Raw genomic sequence first — 21,332 nt, forward strand, 5'->3', positions numbered from 1 at the left:
TATTAGTTTTTATTCCTATTTTCATTTCTAGCATTCTTATATGTAGATTTTTTTGTTTCAAGCAGCTCATAGACGTAGGGTGTTACCATGGGGTAAGTGAAACACTTTCCACCTGACCATGGTAATTCTGTGTCGTCCACACGGTCGACCTGCATACACAACTAGCTAGTGACATTCAGAATTAGTCTGCTCTGTACCACAACTATATTAAGTAATCATATCATTGCTGTACCATTAGAGGCCTATTATATGTTATCACCATTACACTGTAGAAATGGCACACCATATATTAGTACCATTCTTTTTTCCACTTTTCCACTTTCAGTAACTCTGTTTTATCTGTTTTTGTTCTCATTGTGGCATCTCAAATTTTCACATCTTACTATGATGTTGCATTCAACCATCTGAACATCTCCACATCATATCTCTCTAACACATCTACACTTTGTCACATCTCACAATCACATCTCCACATTGTCACATCATACCATCAGTTCTCCACATTTTCACATCTTACTATGATGTTGCATTCAACCATCTGAACATCTCCACATTGTCATATCTCTCTAACACATCTACACTTTGTCACATCTCACAATCACATCTCCACATTGTCACATCATACCATCAGTTCTCCACATTTTCACATCTTACTCTGATGTTGCATTCAACCATCTGAACATCTCTACATTGTCATATCTCTCTAACACATCTTCACTTTGTCACATTTTATCATCACATCTCCATATTGTCACATCTCCCTATCACATCTCCATATTGTCACATCTCCCTATCACATCTCCATATTGTCCCATCTCCCTATCACATCTCCATATTGTCACATCTCCCTATCACGTCTCCATATTGTCATATCTCCCTATCAAATCTCCATATTGTCACATATCCCTATCACATCTCCATATTGTCACATCTCCCTATCACATCTCCATATTGTCACATCATACCATCACATCTCCATATTGTCACATATCCCTATCACTTCTCCATATTGTCACATCTCCCTATCACATCTCCATATTGTCACATCTCCCTATCACATCTCCATATTGTCACTTCTCTCCTTTGCATCTTGCCATAGTTATTGGAGCTATTGCCATGTTACGTCATTGTGAATTTGTCATTTTCAAATTTTTCATGATTGTCACATCTCAGCATTATCAGAGATACTGTTGCTACTTTAATGTGGTAATTTGAGGTTTTAGATTAACCATCCATCTAAATATATACTCTCATCATATTAGTTCCCCTTTCAGGAGAAACAGTTTCACAAAAATGTCTTCCATTACAATTATTTATTTATTACATACGTCTTGTACATTTACATCATCATCGTCTTCGTCGTCGCCGTCGTCGTCGTCGTCATCATCACATACACCCTCATCATCATCACATATATCCTCATCATCATCATCATCATCACATACACCCTCATCATCATCACATATATCCTCATCATCATTACATATACATGCCATTGTCATCAATTATACCATTATTATTACACTATAATTCCTTTTCATTACTAAGTAGTTCCATTGTTGTTGCTAGAAGACATGACGATCATTTCACAATATTAATACCTTTAGTATCAGCCTCAGGACAAGTCCTCTCCTGACAATATATTGAGTCACTGTACTCTCAATATTTAAACAAAGATTGAAGCAATGAGTACAAAAATGTCTTTTTCAAAACTCCTGTGTAAGTTATACATGTATATATAAGCAGAACTTCGGTACCAATATTTATCCTCCATTAAACAGATTATAAACACAATTATGTAACGGTAGTATACCCATCCTTGTCTCATATAGGTTGCTTCTTATTAATATCTATTGTATCAATTCAGAGTTAGAGTGAAATAACTTTAAACAATATGTTTGTGTCGTTTCTCCAAAATATCTGTTTGGTTGAGGGAAATGAACAACTTGTGTATCAGGATAGGTAGTAAGAGTTAGAGCTTGTTTTGACAGGTAAACGATGAGATGGGGAAGAATGATAAACTGCATGGTATTATTATATATCTGTTTCACTGCTATATAGCATTCAATCGTTGGTCGTAATTCCTACACCAAATATTCTCTTTCATTTTCCTAAAATTTTTATTTATTGAATTGACATTTTGACATTGAAATTATGGCCAGCATTTGAAGACTGATTTGAATGGTTTGCATGCTTTTTTTCTTTTTTTCCTTTTAACTTATTTCAAATCATGTCGGCTAAGGGACATGGCACACTTGTTTTGTTTTCGTGTTTGATTTAAGTTGCATTGTTGGTATGAGTTTAAAAAGTAATATTTCATTACTACATTTATATCCTTTACATTTCATTTTGATTCATGCTATGCATTAAATTATCAGCAGTACTAATTTTTTATCATTTTCCTTAATGCTACATTCATATATCTCTGTAATGATAGCATCAGCTCCAATGTTGGCGATGTTACGTGCTTCATTTTTGTTGTTCTATGATTTCCTAACCTGCAGTAATACGTTGTATTATAAGTCTGTTTACAGGCCACTCTCTTTGTTACCAGATTCAAATTGATAATGGATGAATTATTTCTGTTTTAGAATATGAAGTGGAAAAGTTAAAGAAAGCTGTAGATGCCTTAATGTACTCTAACCAGGAAAAGGTAACGAGATAGTTAAAAAAAATTATAAAAAGAAAGAAAATATTACTGTAATGCTTAACTTGAAAGGAACAAATGATATGTAAATTAACTGAAGTAAAATAGCTATTGATTGTCACATACCATATTTGTATTATCACACTCTATCTTACTGTGTATAGGTATATAATTTTGTTCTCATTTTAATTACATTAATATATTTTTTCCTGTTTCAGGATAAAAGAATAGAAGAATTAAGAAAATTATTAAAACGTTACAGAAAAATAGAGGAAATGGTGATACAGGCTCAAGGAAGGAAAGGTAAGTATACCGAAAGCAATTACTGGTAGGCTGTTTTGTATTGAAAATAATCAGTGGTAGAAGCCTTTTATATTTGCCATTTCACAATGTATGACATGTTATTAACCAGGAAATATTTGTTTACAGCTTTAGAAGATATGATCATCAATGCAGAGGATGACACAAGTTCAACCAGTTCTAATACCCCGTCCGTTTCTGACAGTGTCCCCAGGGACCAGGTGGGTTATATCTAGAGTGCGTCTTGACAGTGTCCCCAGGGACCAGGGGGTTATATCTAAAGTGTGTCTTGACAGTGTCCCCAGGGACCAGGGGGAATATATATAAAGTGTGTCTTGACAGTGTCCCCAGGGACCAGGGGGAATATATATAAAGTGTGTCTTGACAGTGTCCCCAGGGACCAGGGGGTTATATCTAAAATGTGTGATTATTCATAGCTTACAGATTTGTTAAAGTTGAAATTTGTATCCATAGATATTATGTATTTTCCAGATTATAAGCCAAACCTTTTTTATACCTGTGCCGCTTATATATGTGGACAAACAAAAATGGTTGGGGGGATGGGGAAATGGAAGCATACCAGTACACAATACTGAAACAGATCGTCGAGGACTGTCATTTGCAATTGTATACAGGGTGATTGAAATAAAACATTCTCGTGAATAATTAATCAAACCTTCTGATATGAATCACAACAATATTTTCTGGACTTTCACAGCTACTTCAAAGCCATAGCAGAAGTTTACAATAGCCTTGTGCATCAAATTATAGATTAAATTCTAGAACAACTGCTATGTTTGTTTACAATATGAATGGCTTTGTGTAACTTACAATAAGAAATGATATGGGACTATAAGAATTTGATCAGCATGGAAGGGCCTTTGTTAATCTCTAAACAGTACAGACACTGGAGATATTGTTCAGTAAACCATCATAGCATCAGACCTTTTATCTGGGCATAGACAATCTGTGAAGACACCCAAGCCAAATGAGTTGGATATTTGCTAATTTACATCTTTTAAAATTCATCAATAAAATAAAGGATTATCTGTGTATGATACATTTGCAAACTTTATTTCATGGTTCACTGATGATCTTGATAAATTGACTTCTTTTGTCTGTTATATCAACTAACTTTGGTGAAGGTAAAGTTTGCCACTTCATAAGAACTACCTTCTGTTATATATTACCAGTAATTCAAAAAAGTAGTTGTCACCATATCGTACAAAAGGGTACACCTTACATTCCAGTGCGGCTTACATGAGGATTGAATCAATCAGTAAAAATTGGTGGCTTATATACTAGTGCATCTTATAACCCTGAAAATATAGTAATCATTCTTAAGCAGTTTATGAAATAAATGTTTGTATTAGGAAATATGAAAAAAAGAAAATGTTGATATTTTACAGCATGATGGTTACGATAGACACCACCCAAGTGCCACAAGTACTCCAGGTAAGTGAAGATCTTTCAATTGACAAAGAAACAAGGACCCAACAACAAAATACTTAGATCTGTAATACTGGTTATCATGAATGTTTTTGTATCAATACATTATTATTGGAAAAAAAACAGATTAAACAAAAGATTAATTGTTACCAATGTTTTTCATTTTTTTTTTTAAAAGAAAAAGACAAAAAGAAAATGGCAATTTTAATTATAATTAAACAGTCTTACCAATTTTTTTTTTTTTTGACGTAATATGTTTAAAGAGTTGCCTCCCTTGTGATAAGCTTGTGTATCTTTTACAGTCCACTCTTACCTGGACAATGGAAACCACACACCCTCACCGTCCAGTCAGATGTCTACCCCCTCCCACAGAATGCCTGGCATACAGCGGTCAAACAGTGCAGAGGATGTCACACCCACCAATCAAAAAGTAGGTAGCATCCAGGAGTAGACATCAGGATAACATTAATCAATCAAAACACAGGTAACACCCACAAATACAAATATAGGAAAAAACCTAACCAATCAAATCGTAAGTAACAGCTACAAATACAAACATAGGAAAAAACTCACCAATCAAAATGTAGGTATCAACCTCAGCTACAAACATAGGTAGAAAAGAATATTAAGGCACAAATCTGTAGATTTCATATATAATTGAGTCAAAGATAGATTTACAAAAATAACTTGAAAGTAGAGATATTAAACAGAAACATGTTATGTACTCTTGTATAGAGAGAGTAGCATCCAACAGTGAAGTCCAGAAAAGTTTTTATCATATAGATGTAGACATTGGTGGTAAACTGTATTCCACTTCTTCTTGAGGCATGGTTTAATGAACGGTATTAAATAATAAAATGTACTTACTTACACTTCCAATGGGTATTGATGTGACATAGTTAACATCAGATGGTATTGTTGCAATAGGCTTCAAACGTGAGATGATGGTGTGTTCAAGACTTGTTACAAGATCAAGTTGTTTGAAAAGTACAAGGTTAGATCAGATTTAGGCTCACAAATTTATAATAAATCAAGACCATATATTGACATTTGAAAACATTTTTAAAATTCAAATTCTGAATACTGTAAACATTTATCATGGTTGTTTCTCTCCGTTTCAGAAAAAGACAGTTTCAAACAACAATCACCACGAAGGCTACAGTAACGGGAGTAACAACAATAGTTTTGGTACGTTACCTAAAGATCGTGTTCAGAGCGCGGACTTGGATCACACAGAAGTGCGAAAGTCTAGGGGGTTCCCGAGTCTGGGCAAATCTCTGTTTCGGGTCAAAACAGGCAAAAGGAGTACCTCCGCCCCAAACCTAGGTGACGGGAATACAACTATTGAGAACGTGCCTGTAAAATCTAGATAAGTGTATAGAAAAGCATGGAAAGAAATGTATCCGTCTTTGGGAAAAGTATACTCCTTTCCAAGAAATTATTTCTTTATTTTCCCAAAATTAACAGCTCCGTTAATCTAATATACAAGTATTTATCCTACTTAATGCATGGAACCATATACCTTCCTTACACCAAGTCGTTAAAGACTGGACTGGGATGAAAGCATTAGCATGCTACACATATGATGGTGATCTACATTATGTTGGCCTGTACCCAGGATAATTTGAATTAAGATTCCCAATACCCAGATACCGTTTAAATTTTAAAACTTAACAAGAATGAACTAAACTGTATTTCCTGTTATGAAATCTTAAATGCCTGCTTTGCAATATTTACAGTCTTTATTAAATATCCTCGCTTTTAAAAATGCTCATTGCTCCAGAATTACACAATTCCTCAGTATCAGCTAGCTTAAGATGCAGTAAAAATAATCTTTTTATTGTTTAAAATGCTCTTCTGCCTGTAGGACCATGGAATTCCTCTATTTGAGCCAGCTTTAATTGCAGTGAAAAAATAATCAATTTAATGTTTTAAGGGAGAGATGTGACAGTCTTGTGAATTAGATGCTTTCCTATGTATCTGTTATATAAATGTATGTGATTGGTGTCACAATTCTTTCTTGCAAGATGCGAAACAAGATGTCACAATTTTGCATTGCTATAGGCTTGAACAACATTCTCTAAAGCAAGTGGCTTGTGGCTGCTGTCAATTAAGGCTAGAAATCCTCCTCCTGCATTTAGACATAGTGCTGGTGACAAGTTTTATTTCATAATTCTGTTATCTAATAATATTTCTAATACTTTCTCTCAAGATATATTGTTGTTCATTGTGATTAAAAACATATGTTGATCCATATTACCATTATAATTTCTAAATGTAAATCATCTGAGTAAAAATTTTATCACTATTTTTTGTAAGTTAGAGATATGATCAAGTGAAATTAGAGAAAGAGATTATTATCAAAGGTTATATTAATAAATGATGGATTGTGCCGTATTGATGTATATGGCTGGTTAACTGTGTGTACATATATTAAAGAAACCCGAGAGTTAGGTAAGTGATGAAGGCTTGCATGAGGAACAAGCTTTTCAGATTAGAATCTCCAGGTAGCATGAAACAACATTCATTATTAACCAATGTACCATCCCTTTCTAGCTCTTCTGCCAGACATATCAATACTTCTCTAATCTGTTGTATCAGCAAACATTTGTTTAAGCTTTATTAGGAAATGGGTATGATAACCGATGCAAGGTGTATGTAGTTTGTAGTACAAGGGAGATAATCATTATTTATAGGCATTTTCCACTTGTGCTTAAAAAATGCATTTGAATAATCTCTATCTCACCAGTGTAAGGATTACCTAGATGAGATTTTGATCTGAACTATTTTCAGACCAATCATGTTCAATAATGTTTCAGTGATCCACATTATATATCCATATGGATGCTATCTGTTTGTGTTAAGTTAGCTTTACGAGTGGACCAGTTCTGTATTGTGATTTATCTACAGTCTTGTAAGGAGAATAATACAAAGTCCTATTTGGTGATTAATCCACAATCCTATGTCGACATTAATTTACAATCCTATGTCAAGATGAATCCAGAGTCATAATATGTCAAGATTAATCCACAGTCCTATGTTGACATTAATCCACAATCCTATGTCAAGATAAATCTAGCTATATGTCAAGATTAATCCATGATTTTGTGTCGAGATGAATCCAGTGTCATATGTCACAATCAATTCACAGTTCTATATTGACATTAATCCAAAATCCTATGTCAGGATAAATCCACAATCTTATGTCATGATTAATTCTCAATCTTGTATGGAAACTTAATCCAGAAATCCTGTTAATCCTGAACTGTTATCAGTAATTTTCAGCAGCAGCTAAGCTCTAAAGGAGACATAAACAGAAAGTTTATTTACATACAATCTTTTATTCATGATGTATTTCATCAACAGAATTTGATATTTGCTGATAAGTTTTATAAACTGGAACTCGAATGCCCGAGGGACCTGCTTCCTCCTGAATATTTAATATTATCATGTTTATCTCTAAAGTAAAACATGCCACAGACCTGCCGATCAACTTTCTCTCCTAAATCAAATTATACAACCCCTGTATTCCCTAATCATGCACATTATACTGGCATTGAGTCTAGGTTTTTTCCCAGTGAGATAGCATATTAATGCTTTAACAGATTAGTCCTTATCATTGGCTGATGTGATGGTATATAATGTACATGTCAGGAGATAACTTATCAGTCCAAGGGAGGAAATGACTCAACCTCTTGGTATCAATGAATCAAAAATGGCAAACCAAAAACCAGGAAAAACACAAAAAAATAATGATTTTTCAAGAGTCCTGTAGAGAAGTGTTTATTATCTACATAAAAATGGTAAGGGAAGATCAGGAGGGCGGGGAAAGTAATCAATGATGATTATTTAATTATCTCCTTGGTTACTGTGTTAAATCAGGAATCTCTGGTGTAGGAAACATTGATAACAGGACTTAGTTTGTATCTTGTTTCACCCATACATGGGGATAGACTTGTAATTATAGATACCAGGATACAGTCCTTTATCAGAGTTGTACCAAAAAATCATTTTTATTTTACTCATTTTAAAAACATATACTTAAATGGACAGAAAAGAAATCAGATCCCTGTATGATTTATCAAAGTTAGTATAAAATTTTATCAACCTAAAGGATATTTCTTCACAAATCTTGATTGCATATTTCTTTCTGCTGCAAGTGCCTCGCTTTTTAGACAGGGAATAACCAAAAATGACCTAGTTAGTCTCTTTGTTCAGCTTGCTGCTCCAGGCTGTCTCTGGATCTCACCACTGGTCTTGTAACAATGGTAAAGGTACATGCTAAATCAAACGGCTAAAATTGATGATAATATTGAAGTAGTAAGATAGTGTTTAAAACGGATACTTTAAATTCTTTACTGTTATTGATTAATGGTTACCTGACCCAGGTATGATAACCAGACACTAAATATAAATTCTCACCTTGTATATCTTACATTTCATATATTATCCTTTAAAATCAACTTTTAATTTCCTTCATTATTATATGTGTAGCATGACTTGTTAAATACGACCTATTTTGGGAGAGTTGTTTGAATGAAGCCCATCTGAAGGATAATACATCCCCATTGCCAAGGAACATAACTGGTTGCTTGGTTACAAAAAAATATTTAGGAAAAGGGCAGATGCCAGTTTTCTGATTATGAGATAAAACTACTACTTCAGAGCAACTGAAAATTAGTTTAATTTATTTGCCTTTTTTCAAATAGATAGAATTTCATGTATACATAAATTAGTTGAGAACATCTTGTGGGGGGCATTTCTCTTTTCAGCCTGTACAGCTTGTTGAATCTGGTTTAAGATTGTCAGGGCTCTGGTATGGCCAGTGTTTAATAACAACAGGAAGGATACATTTACTTAGAGTATTAAAACAAAGACTAAAGTAATGTTATGTTGAAGTTTTAAACAACTGAACAGGTGGCCGAAAGCCTAAACAGATATTTCAAGTTGTTAATAGAGCACAGAGTTACTTTCCCCAAGTGCTATTTATTTGTGGGCTGGCAAGTTACTGGCCAAGCTTGAACTACACATCAAATTAAATCTGGATGCTGGGTACAATAGACAGGCAGTAAGAAAGATAAAGTGTTGATGTGGAAACCCGGTATGAGGTTATGGACAGTTTCTGAGATGTATAACTCTACATGAATCATTGTGTTGTGGCTTCCATGGTGAGTTTACACATCTAATCTTCAGGCTTGTGTCTGTCCTAAGACAGAGAATTCTTTATGTTATCTTTAGGTTTGTGTCTGTCCTAAGACAGAGTAATTCTTCATGTTATCTCCAGGCTTGTGTCTGTCCTAGGAGAGAGTACTTCTTGATGTTATCTCCAGGCTTGTGTCTGTCCTAAGACAGAGTAATTCTTCATGTTATCTCCAGGCTTGTGTCTGTCCTAAGACAAAGTAATTCATGTTATCTTCAGGCTTGTGTCTGTCCTAGGACAGAGTACTTCTTGATGTTATCTTCAGGCTCGTGTCTGTCCTAGGACAGAGTATTTCTTTTTGTTATTTTGAGGCTTGTGTCTGTCCTAGGACAGAGTACTTCTTGATGTTATCTTCAGGCTCGTGTCTGTCCTAGGACAGAGTATTTCTTTTTGTTATTTTGAGGCTTGTTTCTGTCCTAGGACAGAGTACTTCTTGATGTTATCTTCAGGCAGACAGCCCTAAGACAGAGTACTTTTTGATGTTATCTTCAGCCTTGTGTCTGTCCTAAGACAGAGTAATTCTTGATGCTATCTTGAGGCTTGTGGCTGTCCCAGGACAGAGTACTTTTTGATGTTATCTTTGGTCTGTTTGGTATGTCTGTCCTAAGAAATACTTTTAGATGTTATCCTAAGACAGAACTATTAATTTGATGATTTCTTCTGACTTGTGTCAGTCCTGAAACAGAGTACTTCTTTATGCTATCTTGAGGCTTGTGTCTGTCCTAAGATAGAGTACTTGTTTAGGCTGTTCTAAGACTAAGTTGGAATTATGTAATAAGGTTAACATGGTAATTATAAAGTGACTGAAGGTGCTGACTAACTCGGCAGGTTAGTAGTCGGGCTGTTCTATATACATAGCTAGATGATTGGAAAAGTATTGATAAAAAAAATGCCTGGTTGTCTATAAATCAGTATCTGATTTGGTTTGAGATTAATGTTAAGAGTTATTTTACATTCCATGGTAATATCAAGTACACTTTGATATTTGTTAGGGGATGTTCTAACTGGGGATGATGCATAATCAATACAGACCTACATGCTGGAGGAAAGACTACTGTTAATTATTTAGGGAAAAAATTACATGAAATTAGCACTGAAACAATGTTTACCTATTTACTGCAGAGTACTCCTTTACTGTTTCATATTCCATGCTGTTTCTTGGATATGTGATAGTGGTAGCCAAGCCTCAGTGTAAATTTTGTTAACAGCAGTTTGTATTAAGTAGATAAATATATGTTTATATATGTTATGTATTTGTTCTTTTTAGGACTTGCCATTTGTATTATTCAATTTACTATCATATATACCTCCTGACTTTGTTTAGGTGTATTACATGTTAAAATGTATACATGTCTCCAATGTATGTGTGTACTACTGTTGGGATGGTTTACATTTTGAAGTCCATATCTCCTTCCTTTGTAACCAACTGATCCTGTTTGGCCTGACCAGATATATGCATCTTTAATTAACCCGGTTAATTACTTAAGCTTGTGGCCTTTAATAATGTACTCCTTACATCAACCATTCTGTTGATATTGCTTGACTCACTTTGACCCTAATGAGATGTTACACCTGTGTGTTACCATGGCAATGTAACACCTGCATCCCTACAACATTACAAATGTCGATAACAGGAACATGCATGTATTCTGATTTCTAAATGTGTCTGTGATCTCAAATTTCCCAATATAAGTTTCATTTAAAATTATGCTATCAGAAATTAAGTTTTGGATGTTTTTGGGTACATGTAATTTGGGATCTCAGAACCAAGTAACAAAAATGTTCTTTATTATTATCAGGGTGTAACTGTTTACTTTTTACTTGTAAAATAATGCTTTTACATTAAAATTTTGTGCATATGGACACCTGCTTTTCTGAAAAACACTTCAATAACTTCAGTATAAATTATGAAAAGTGTTAAAATTAATGAAAAAATTATTTTGAATGAAACATCGAGATAAGTGCTTCTGAAAGTGTTTCCTGGATTACAAATGACCATATAAACTTTATTGTGTTTAATTAGGACAAGGTTAAAACTTGTTTTGTCTATTGTGTATAATTATTTCTCAGAGAATGTTGTCTAATTTGTTGCGAACTCTTACAAAATTTGTTGTACTAAGATTAATATGTTGTATGTAAAACTGCAGTGTTTATAAACCCTGTCTAGTGTGGTTATAAATGATTTACTAGACACCTTATGACTAACATGGTGTGATGGCCAGATATTAACATCATCACGACATTTTAACCGTGTATGTACTGTCAGACAAGACCAAGCAAAATAAATGTTAGGTTCAATGGTTTACAATGGTTATGCCATAGAGATGTTTGTATTCCAGGGATTCAAGGTCAAGGTCAAACTAATTAAAGAAAGTCATGGGCTCATTAAATGACATCAGTCTAATAATTTCATTTCTTTATCAACCTCACAACAAAGTCAACTGTAAAGAATTCTAACAAACAGAGAGTGTTTATGTCTTAAAGACATTTCCCAGTTTACATTATGAAACCAAAAATAAGATTTTGAAATGATCCCCATTTTATTTTACAAGCTATTAAGCACGATATATTAAAAATCATAGTGACATCAAGAGTGAAAATCCCACAGTATATATTGAATGAATTCAGGATTATATCACAGCAACCAAATTCTGATTTGATTCATTGTGATGTACACACATAAAGTACTGAACAGGGTTGACTCTTCATGTATACTAAAATGATTCACTCCCTAAAAGCACACAGATATATGATTTACTTCAACAAGTAACAAAGACTGTATTGTTTGTGATAAGATACTGGTCAAAGGTCAGGGTTTGTAATGATAATAGTACCACTGTTTTTTTTCTTTTATACAGTAACAGTGCAGAGTGACCTAAGAGGGCCTAGCTCTGAGTATCACCTGCCTGGTCACTATGCAGAGTGACCTAAGAGGGCCTAGCTCTGAGTATCACCTGCCTGGTCACTATGCAGAGTGACCTAAGAGGGCCTAGCTCTGAGTATCACCTGCCTGGTCACTATGCAGATTGACCAAATAGGGCCTAGCTCTGAGTATCACCTGCCTGGTCACTGTGCAGAGTGACCTAATGGGGCCTAGCTTTGAGTATCATCTGTCTGGTCACTATGCAGATTGACCAAATAGGGCCTAGCTCTGAGTATCACCTGCCTAGTCACTGTGCAGAGTGACCTAATGGGGCCTAGCTTTGAGTATCATCTGTCTGGTCACTGTGCAGAATGACCTGAAAGGGCCTAGCACTGAATATCATTTGTCTTCACCAGACCTGCATACATATTCCTTAGAATGGATAAACTGAATTACCAGATTTGATCTGTTACTTTGTTTTGCTTGGTCTTGTTGATTTGTTTTTGTCTATTTCACTATATCTATAGGGATATATGTACAATGTTGAGAGACATTTCACCAGACTGTAAACACTGCTGTGGCATCTGTAAACAAGGGATAACTATATGACTTATAAACATATGTAGGAGTTTTCTGCCAGGTCTAGACTATAAAACATAGTTAGAAAATCTAGATATTTAATGCACACATGTATAGGAATTTTTGCACTTGTGAAATCAGTGTCAGCTGATATACTTGTATGATGGACGGATATTGAGGTGTTCTGCGTTGTCTTATCAAGCTGATGTAGAATACTGTAGTGTAGTATAGGACAGTCACTGTATAATTTGTTGATGTGGGTTTCCTGTTGTACACACTTTCAGCTCATACCGAGGTAGTGACTGACGACGAAGACGGACTCCAACACGTAGGCATGGCATCAGACATACCATCAGAGGTGAAGAAAAAGAAGGGCCTCAAACGCTTCTTTGGCAAGTAAGTATATAGTGTTTTCAAGTGATGGGTTTATAACTAGCTGGTGTGCTGGGGTTAATGTTGCATGATGAACCCAATTATTAAATGTATCATATCATACACTGTCTCCCATGAACAACCGTATAGAAGTTTTATAACCCTTAACAGTCAACTTAACTGGTGATATTTATTAGCCCATCCTTGCCCAGGAAATGGTGATATATATACACCGAAGTATGAAAAATTATCATCAATAGATGGATATGAGAATAATATGACATGTTACTTTGATTAATATATGGATATCATAAGAATAATATGACATGTGACTTTCATCAATATAGGGATATTTATAGAATAATAAGACAGAAGTATCAATCACAACAGCATCATAATAGGTATTTTAATTTATTTATTACCAGTGCCAAAAGTACCTACTCTGATGCTGTTGTGATAGATATTTCTGACTTAGTATTCTACTAGAATTGCTTGATTTTCCCTACTGCTCAGTCACCCTGCATACTCTCAGGTATCCAGCTGAAGAGTAAAGGATCCTACAACCTAACCTACTAATATGAATGGCATTGGTTCTTCTACCTTAATCCTCATTAGAATACTTAAACATGTGACTTTAATCAAAATAGGGATATTAGTAGCATTATATAAGATGTCATCATGGATAGATTAAGGTGACAACACTCTTCTGTATTAGCTTACTGGAAGACAATATGTCCACTCATAACCTAATTTGTTCAGATGTACATATTAGAAAATGTTATGTATACCATTTAATTAGAAATAAGTACATTTTCCTTCTGGCTATAATTGACAGTGACAGGTGCTTCAGGTATCTCAGAGAGGTTGTAAAATAGAGTTAAAGCTTATGTTTTGTTGTTTTGTTCCGAGCTCTACAGTTGTGTCATGTTTTTTTGCTATTTCTCAGACTTAAGCGGAGTGGTTCACAAGACTTCCATGAAAGAGAGAGAGTGGAACAGTTTAGAAGAGGGGGAGTGAGAGCAACAGCTTCAGGGAGAATTGGATGGTCAAAGGAACTCAAATATAACGAGTAAGTGTTGAAAATCTTAAAGTAGTAAACAGAAATTAGTATCCTCTAAAACAGATCATAAGACATGTGTAATCACATTTAAATGGATTGTACATGAATAGTTTTTCTTTTGTCTCTTTTTAAATGGACTTTGTACATTTATCTTTCAATTAAAATATCTTAATTGAATTTTTTTAAAATATAAAGGTTTATTTGAATTATGTGTTTCCAATAACTAATTCATTACACTTTTTCATACTTGACAAGTATTTTTCTTTTGTCTCTATCTTGGACAAGTTTTAATAAATTGAAACAAGGTCATCATCAATAAAAAAGATGTAACATGGCAGTGGATTGTTGTCTCCCCATATACCTAGTTAGGTCAGGTTGTATATTAGAGGTAATGATACCTATACCTTCTTCCTTTGTGTTTTACAGTGACATGCCTTTCTCACGGTGGGACAGTGAGCGAGTGACTGCATGGATGAATGACATTGGTCTCAACATGTATCTGGTGGAATGTCGGCGATGGGTGAAGAATGGGGAGCAACTCCAGAGAGCCAGTGCCCATGAACTGGAAAAGGTATTGCATAAGTAAAATCGTGTAGCTAAGCTTTGAGTCAGAATAAGATTAATCGTTCTGTTTGTACAGTAAGCAGCCGGATTATTTTGATGCAAGGTTCTCCTTTAATAGCTGGTGGCTACCTTACTGAAGAACACATCGCATACTATCCAGAGAAAATGGGGCAAAGTGTCTTGCACATGGACACAAGCACAACAGCACAGGACAATACATGTTCTCAGCCCTGAGTAGGGATAGAAATATACACCTCAGATCTTTTTCCTCAGGTAACATTAGTCTGGTGGTGTACCAACTTGTGGCCCACAAAGAATATATCACACACAGTGATAGTGCCATTTTGGTAATGTTTGATACATAAGCTATTGAAACAAATGGTTCCTTCTAATATAGTTTTTCCGTTACAAATCAAATGCATGTAAACAGTTTGATACTTTGTACAGCACTGAGCTGTAGTGAAACCTAATGTTATGGATACTTTATTGCCAAATGTTGTAAGGCTATGTCTGCAAGGTGAGAGAAAACATAACTATTTACTTATTTTACAGGATATGGGAGTGAAAAACTGTTTACACAGAAAGAAGTTACAGTTAGCCCTTCAAGCTATTACAGCCAACTCAAAGGATCAACTCAGCATCCTAGATCATAACTGGGTCACACGTAAGTTTTCTGTCCTATAGGGCATTGCTAGGTAGCTCCTAGGTCCAAAGTTCAGTTCAGCATCACTAGCTGTAATTGGGTCACAGGGAAGTTTGTCGTCCCGCATTGTATGGGTGGGTGGTTTCTATTTCATATCAATATCCCTAGCTATAATTGGATCACAGGTATGTTTTCGTCCTACAGGGCATGAATAGGTGGCTCCAAGGATCAGCTCAGCATTCCTGTCTATAATTGTGTCACAGGGTACTTTCTTTATACAGGGCATGGGTAGGTGGCTCCAAGGATCAGTTCAGCATTGCTGTCTATAATTGTGTCACAGGGTACTTTCTTTATACAGGGCATGGGTAGGTGGCTCCAAGGATCAGTTCAGCCTTGCTGTCTATAATTGTGTCACAGGGTACTTTCTTTATACAGGGCATGGGTAGGTGGCTCCAAGGATCAGTTCAGCATTGCTGTCTATAATTGTGTCACAGGGTACTTTCTTTATACAGGGCATGGGTAGGTGGCTCCAAGGATCAGCTCAGTATTCCGGTCTATAATTGTGTCACAGGGTACTTTCTTTATACAGAGCATGGGTAGGTGGCTCCAAGGATCAGCTCAGCATTGCTGTCTATAATTGTGTCACAAGGTACTTTCTTTATACAGAGCATGGGTAGGTGGCTCCAAGGATCAGCTCAGTATTCCGGTCTATAATTGTGTCACGAGGTACTTTCTTTATACAGGGCATGGGTAGGTGGCTCCAAGGATCAGCTCAGTCTTCTTATATAAGTGGGCTGGGGATTTTGAAAGACTAGGTCATAATTAAACTCACACACATGGCCTCGACAAAAAAGGAGGGAAATGTAATTAAAATGGTTTTACCGTTGAAAGTTGAAGAGGTTTTCCGTTTGCTGGATGACAGTGAACTCCCTCAGTACAAGGATGTGTTTTATCACTTTATATTTTACTTGTGTGTGTTAGGTTGGCTAGACGACATTGAACTCCCTCAGTACAAGGATGTGTTTTATCACTTTATATTTTACTTGTGTGTGTGTGTTAGGTTGGCTGGACGACATTGAACTCCCTCAGTACAAGGATGTGTTTTATCACTTTATATTTTACTTGTGTGTGTTAGGTTGGCTGGATGACATTGGACTCCCTCAGTACAAAGATGTGTTTTATGATGCCAGAGTGGATGGACGAATGTTGCATTTCCTCACAGTGGTAAGTGTCAATTTTAGTCCTTTTTTAGTCTTTATGTAAATCATAAACATTTTTTTTATCAAAATTTTATACTGTATACAAACATATATCAAAATCTGTTTAAAAAAAAAATCCAACTGTAAATGAAATGGACCATATGGTCAAGAAAGTGCTTTGTTGTACCCCCGCAAAAGAGGTAGGGGGTATACTGGAATCCGCTTGTCAGTCTGTTTGTGCATAGATAAAATTAGTCAAAGTATGCTTTCATTCAGTTTTCAATGAATTTTCTTATCATTTCATGTGAAGTGGATTTGTGCCCCCTGAAGTGATTTCCAATTTTTATCCTTTTTAAGAGAGTGACATTACTTTTCTGTAAAAAATGCATTCACTCAGTTTTAGATCGGATTTTTTCATATTGAGTTGTACCCACTGAAGTGAATTTGCATCTCAACCCTTCCTAATTGAGTTATTCCCCTTGATGTGAAAAGATAAACCGATGCTATGCATTCACTTTTTCAATACATTTGTTTTACATTCTGTGTGAAGTGCCTCTTCCATATGGAGATATGCTCCTTAGATATTTTTGCATTGCGATTCTCTTTGGAAAAATTATCCTCCTTTGGTGAGGAGGAAAATTGTAACCCCCTTGGCGACAGCTCTAGTTCTTTTTGTGTTGGATAAAATGTCAAAAGTCTTCTTTCAATAACTTGTTTCTGTGGACAGGTCAATTTGCACAAGATTCTTTATTTAAAGTTTAAAATTTTGTAGTTTTGTACTGTACCTATCAGTCTTGACTTTAACAACCATAACACTGGTACAACCTTGTTACAGGAGGACCTGCTGGCTCTGAAGGTGACAAGTGAGCTCCATCATATCAGCATCAAGAGGGGCATCCAGGTCCTTCGCTCCAATAACTACAATCCCCAGTGTCTGAGGCGGAGACCCTCACCTGACGAGGTAGGCTTATAATGTTAATATACAGTACAACCTTCATTGTCTGAGGCGGAGACCCTCACCGAACGAGGTAGGCTTAAAATGCTAATATACAGTACAACCTTCATTGTCTGAGGCAGCAACCCTCACTAGACAAGGTAGGATTCAAATTCAGTGCAACTCCAAGTGTCTGAGGCGGAGACCCTCACCTGACGAGGTAGGATTAAAATGCTAATACACAGTACAACCTTCATCGTCTGAGGCGGAGACCCTCACCTGACAAGGTAGGCTTAAAATGCTAATACACAGTACAACCTTCATTGTCTGAAACGGAGACCCTCACCTGACAAGGTAGGCTTAAAATGCTAATATACAGTACAACCTTCATTGTTGGAGGCGGAGACCCATACTAGACAAGATAGGATTCAAATTCAATGCAACTCCAAGTGCCTGAGGCAGTGACCTTCACCTGATGGGTTAGATTTAAATTTTATTAAAAGTACAACCCACAGTGTCTGAGGCGGCGACTCCCACCTGATGAGGTAGACTTAAAATGTCATTAAAATTATAACTTTCAGTGTCTGTGGTAGTTGTTAAAATGTTCTTACAGCCCCCAGTGTCTGTGGCATTGACTCTCACATTATCTATTTACATTTTATTTCATCTCAAGTGACCATAATTCAGTTAATAACTGTGAACAATTGTCAAAATAATTTTGTTGCTCAAGATCATCATACAAATAGAAATAAATTTTAAAAATGGTGGAAATATGAATATGTTAAATTGATGAATTCTTTATACAGACAAGCCCATTTTCAGCCATAAAGGTCTTCAATGTAGTATTAGGATTGTTGATAGGAGATCAGTTTATCAAAGACTGTAGATCAATACAGATTCTAATTCATTTGAGTGGTTACACATTATTCTCAGCCTATTACGAAAATGATTTCAGTAATGATAGCTTGACCTGAGAGAGTAATGAAATTTTGCTTGTTACTGATGGGATTTCAGCAATTGAAAACTTTTTGAAAGGTGGAGGGAGAGGGGATATCTTAACTATTGCATTTCTGCTTGTTTAAATCTTAATGAATACTGTCACAAATTTTAAACACAGTAGATTATCCTCTAATCACAGGCATTCAAATTAGACTTGAAAGTCATGTTTGTTGACATTGATGTTCGTAAACTGGCCATGAAGAAGAATTACTGAGTGAAATGTTTTTGTATGTTAGGGACAGCTACAGAACATCCCAGGTGGTGTGGTATTATGGACTAATCACAGAGTCATGGAATGGTTACGTACCATTGATCTGTCCGAATATGCCCCCAATCTCCGGGGAAGTGGCGTACATGGTGCCCTAATGGTGAGTAAACTATCCAACAGAATTAAGGACCAATTTATTTCGATCACATATGTTTCATAGTAATGGAATTCCTTTGTTGAATCTATGTATACAGCGAGACCAGGCTAACATACTCTTGTACAAGTTTACTAGATAAACAGGTTACACTATACAAACTTGTTAGTTTATATCTGTGTCTTCATCCAATAGATAATGATGAGGTTTAATAAGCATTAATGAAAGAATTTCTCACTTTACAATACATTTTGTATCATCATTCGAGCTATATACCTAAATATGTTTATGTTGATTGTAGAATATCTTCCATTGTAAAGTAAATTTTTTATTAGAATCTTTATCAGTGTTATTTCCAGAATATCTTCAGAAACATAAGTCATCCTTTTCTGGAATAAGAAAAAACGGTTTCTTATTATTTCAATGTTTACCTTCATATGAGAGCCCTGTATATGTTGTTTGATAAGGATTATTTGTTCTGCTCTACAGTACACTACTGCAGTGTGTTAATTGTCCATTGTTTGATCTTACCCAGGTACTGGAACCACGGTTCAATGCAGAGTTGTTTTCACAGTTATTGTCCATCCCTACAAATAAGACACTGTTGAGGCGACATCTCAACACTCACTTTGTAGCTCTGATTGGTAACGAGGTACAAATCAAGAAGAGAGAGGCAGAGTCACTGCCAGGTTACATACCTCTGGTGCTGAATGCTAAGGTTAAGGTGAGACATACATTACTGATTCACACAAAAATGTTACTCGTAATATCCCAGTCAAGTGAGACATTGATAAAAAAACAATCACAAAAAATTGAAGTGTTCTATTTTAGTCCTTGGGTGGTTAATGTTAACATGTTCTTCCTCACTTATCTTCATTTTCATCTCAAAAGTTTTCTCAATACTATTGACTCTGTGACATATTTAGTGACAGAAGTTTTGAGGCAAGGGAGGCTACTCACTGATGAATTACTTGCTTTACAGAACAGGAAGTTTGGTTTGTTTGGTCACAAAAGGAGCAAATCTGATGCTGAGGCAGACAGCTTTATCTGTCCAATGGACAATGGCTTTTCAAATGGAATGACACGCAGAGATAAGGAGGTAGGTTCTTCAGTTTGTCTTTGTTAATGTTGGATATATTGTGTCTTCTGATTATATCTCATCTCAAAAATTGATATCTTTGAAAAGAAATTGAAATTATAGAATGATAATTAAAAAGAAAACTTAATCATTTCAGAATTTTTGTTTTAAATTGAAATATATATATGTATACTTTCGTCTAAATCAAGCACAATTCTGATAAGCATTAATACAATCAATCTTTGTTAAAAAATTCAAGAAAAATTACTTTGAAGTGTAGAACTAACAAACATAACATATAATTAAACAAAGTCAATATGGCAAATGTAAGCAAACAAAAGCATTTGCTGTTTTGACTTCATCATTCAGTTAATTTATCAAAGCACAAAGTGTAATACATGTATTGCCATATTGCTGTATTTACTATTTATAAAATATGGTGCCAGCATTTTGTGTACTTTAGGTGTAGAAAAAATTAAGTTATTTGTCCTGAAGAAGTCTGGTAATGGGTGAAACAGGTTGACAGTAACCAAATAAATTTCGAAACCTAATGTGACATTGTGATTGTGTTACTCTCAGCTAAAAACAATTTATTTACAAGGTTTACTATAATATATTATATGTTTGCTGTTTTCAGAAAGCAGAAAAGGCAGCAAAAGAAATTGGTGCTTTCTCGAAAGAGATTAATTCATTAACAGTAAGTACAGAGCTAGAAAATAAAGTTTTCTTTAAACAAGTGTCAGAACAATGATCTGATTTTTTTTATATTTCAAATGAAATGTTTCTCCATTTGTTGGTTGATCATTTTTTTAGGATGTAGATTTTTAAGACGTGTTCATTTTGATATTTGTACTTTGGTGTTTATAGTATGATTGTTTCACTGAAGGAACAGGAGCATAATCATCTCTTTTTAAAATGTTTTTTCTTAGATATACTTTTAAAGTTTTAATTTCAAATTGCAACAAGGCTAGGAAACTTTGCATCTTTACACAGCTTGAAAATTGAGTACCTTTTGCTATGAAATATTGTTGCCACAAAGTAAAAATAGTTTTCATTGTACTCTTCTGATGAAAATATTTGCAG

The 21,332-nt window shown here is 35.1% G+C and overlaps 1 protein-coding gene across 2 annotated transcripts in view; it reads left to right on the forward strand.

Moving 5' to 3' along the window:
• The window catches only part of LOC132548451 (liprin-beta-1-like), an 88,676-nt gene that overhangs the window by 61,647 nt on the left and 5,697 nt on the right, over positions 1 to 21,332 (forward strand). The window contains exons 6-21 of one of the 2 annotated variants that reach the window (XM_060212316.1): positions 2,592 to 2,653; positions 2,866 to 2,950; positions 3,077 to 3,168; positions 4,357 to 4,402; positions 4,699 to 4,826; positions 5,518 to 5,765; positions 13,315 to 13,434; positions 14,357 to 14,479; positions 14,897 to 15,041; positions 15,587 to 15,698; positions 16,813 to 16,901; positions 17,712 to 17,837; positions 19,046 to 19,177; positions 19,707 to 19,895; positions 20,154 to 20,270; positions 20,887 to 20,946. In XM_060212316.1, the coding sequence (XP_060068299.1) occupies positions 2,592 to 2,653; positions 2,866 to 2,950; positions 3,077 to 3,168; positions 4,357 to 4,402; positions 4,699 to 4,826; positions 5,518 to 5,765; positions 13,315 to 13,434; positions 14,357 to 14,479; positions 14,897 to 15,041; positions 15,587 to 15,698; positions 16,813 to 16,901; positions 17,712 to 17,837; positions 19,046 to 19,177; positions 19,707 to 19,895; positions 20,154 to 20,270; positions 20,887 to 20,946 (1,874 nt within the window). The remainder of the gene's footprint in view (positions 1 to 2,591; positions 2,654 to 2,865; positions 2,951 to 3,076; positions 3,169 to 4,356; positions 4,403 to 4,698; positions 4,827 to 5,517; positions 5,766 to 13,314; positions 13,435 to 14,356; positions 14,480 to 14,896; positions 15,042 to 15,586; positions 15,699 to 16,812; positions 16,902 to 17,711; positions 17,838 to 19,045; positions 19,178 to 19,706; positions 19,896 to 20,153; positions 20,271 to 20,886; positions 20,947 to 21,332) is intronic. The other variant, XM_060212317.1, reaches the window with a different exon arrangement.

This window comes from Ylistrum balloti, unplaced genomic scaffold, assembly GCF_031769215.1.
Source record: "Ylistrum balloti isolate Yb309-2 unplaced genomic scaffold, AGI_CSIRO_Ybal_v1 Utg370010, whole genome shotgun sequence".
NCBI classification, from domain to species: Eukaryota; Metazoa; Mollusca; class Bivalvia; order Pectinida; family Pectinidae; genus Ylistrum; species Ylistrum balloti.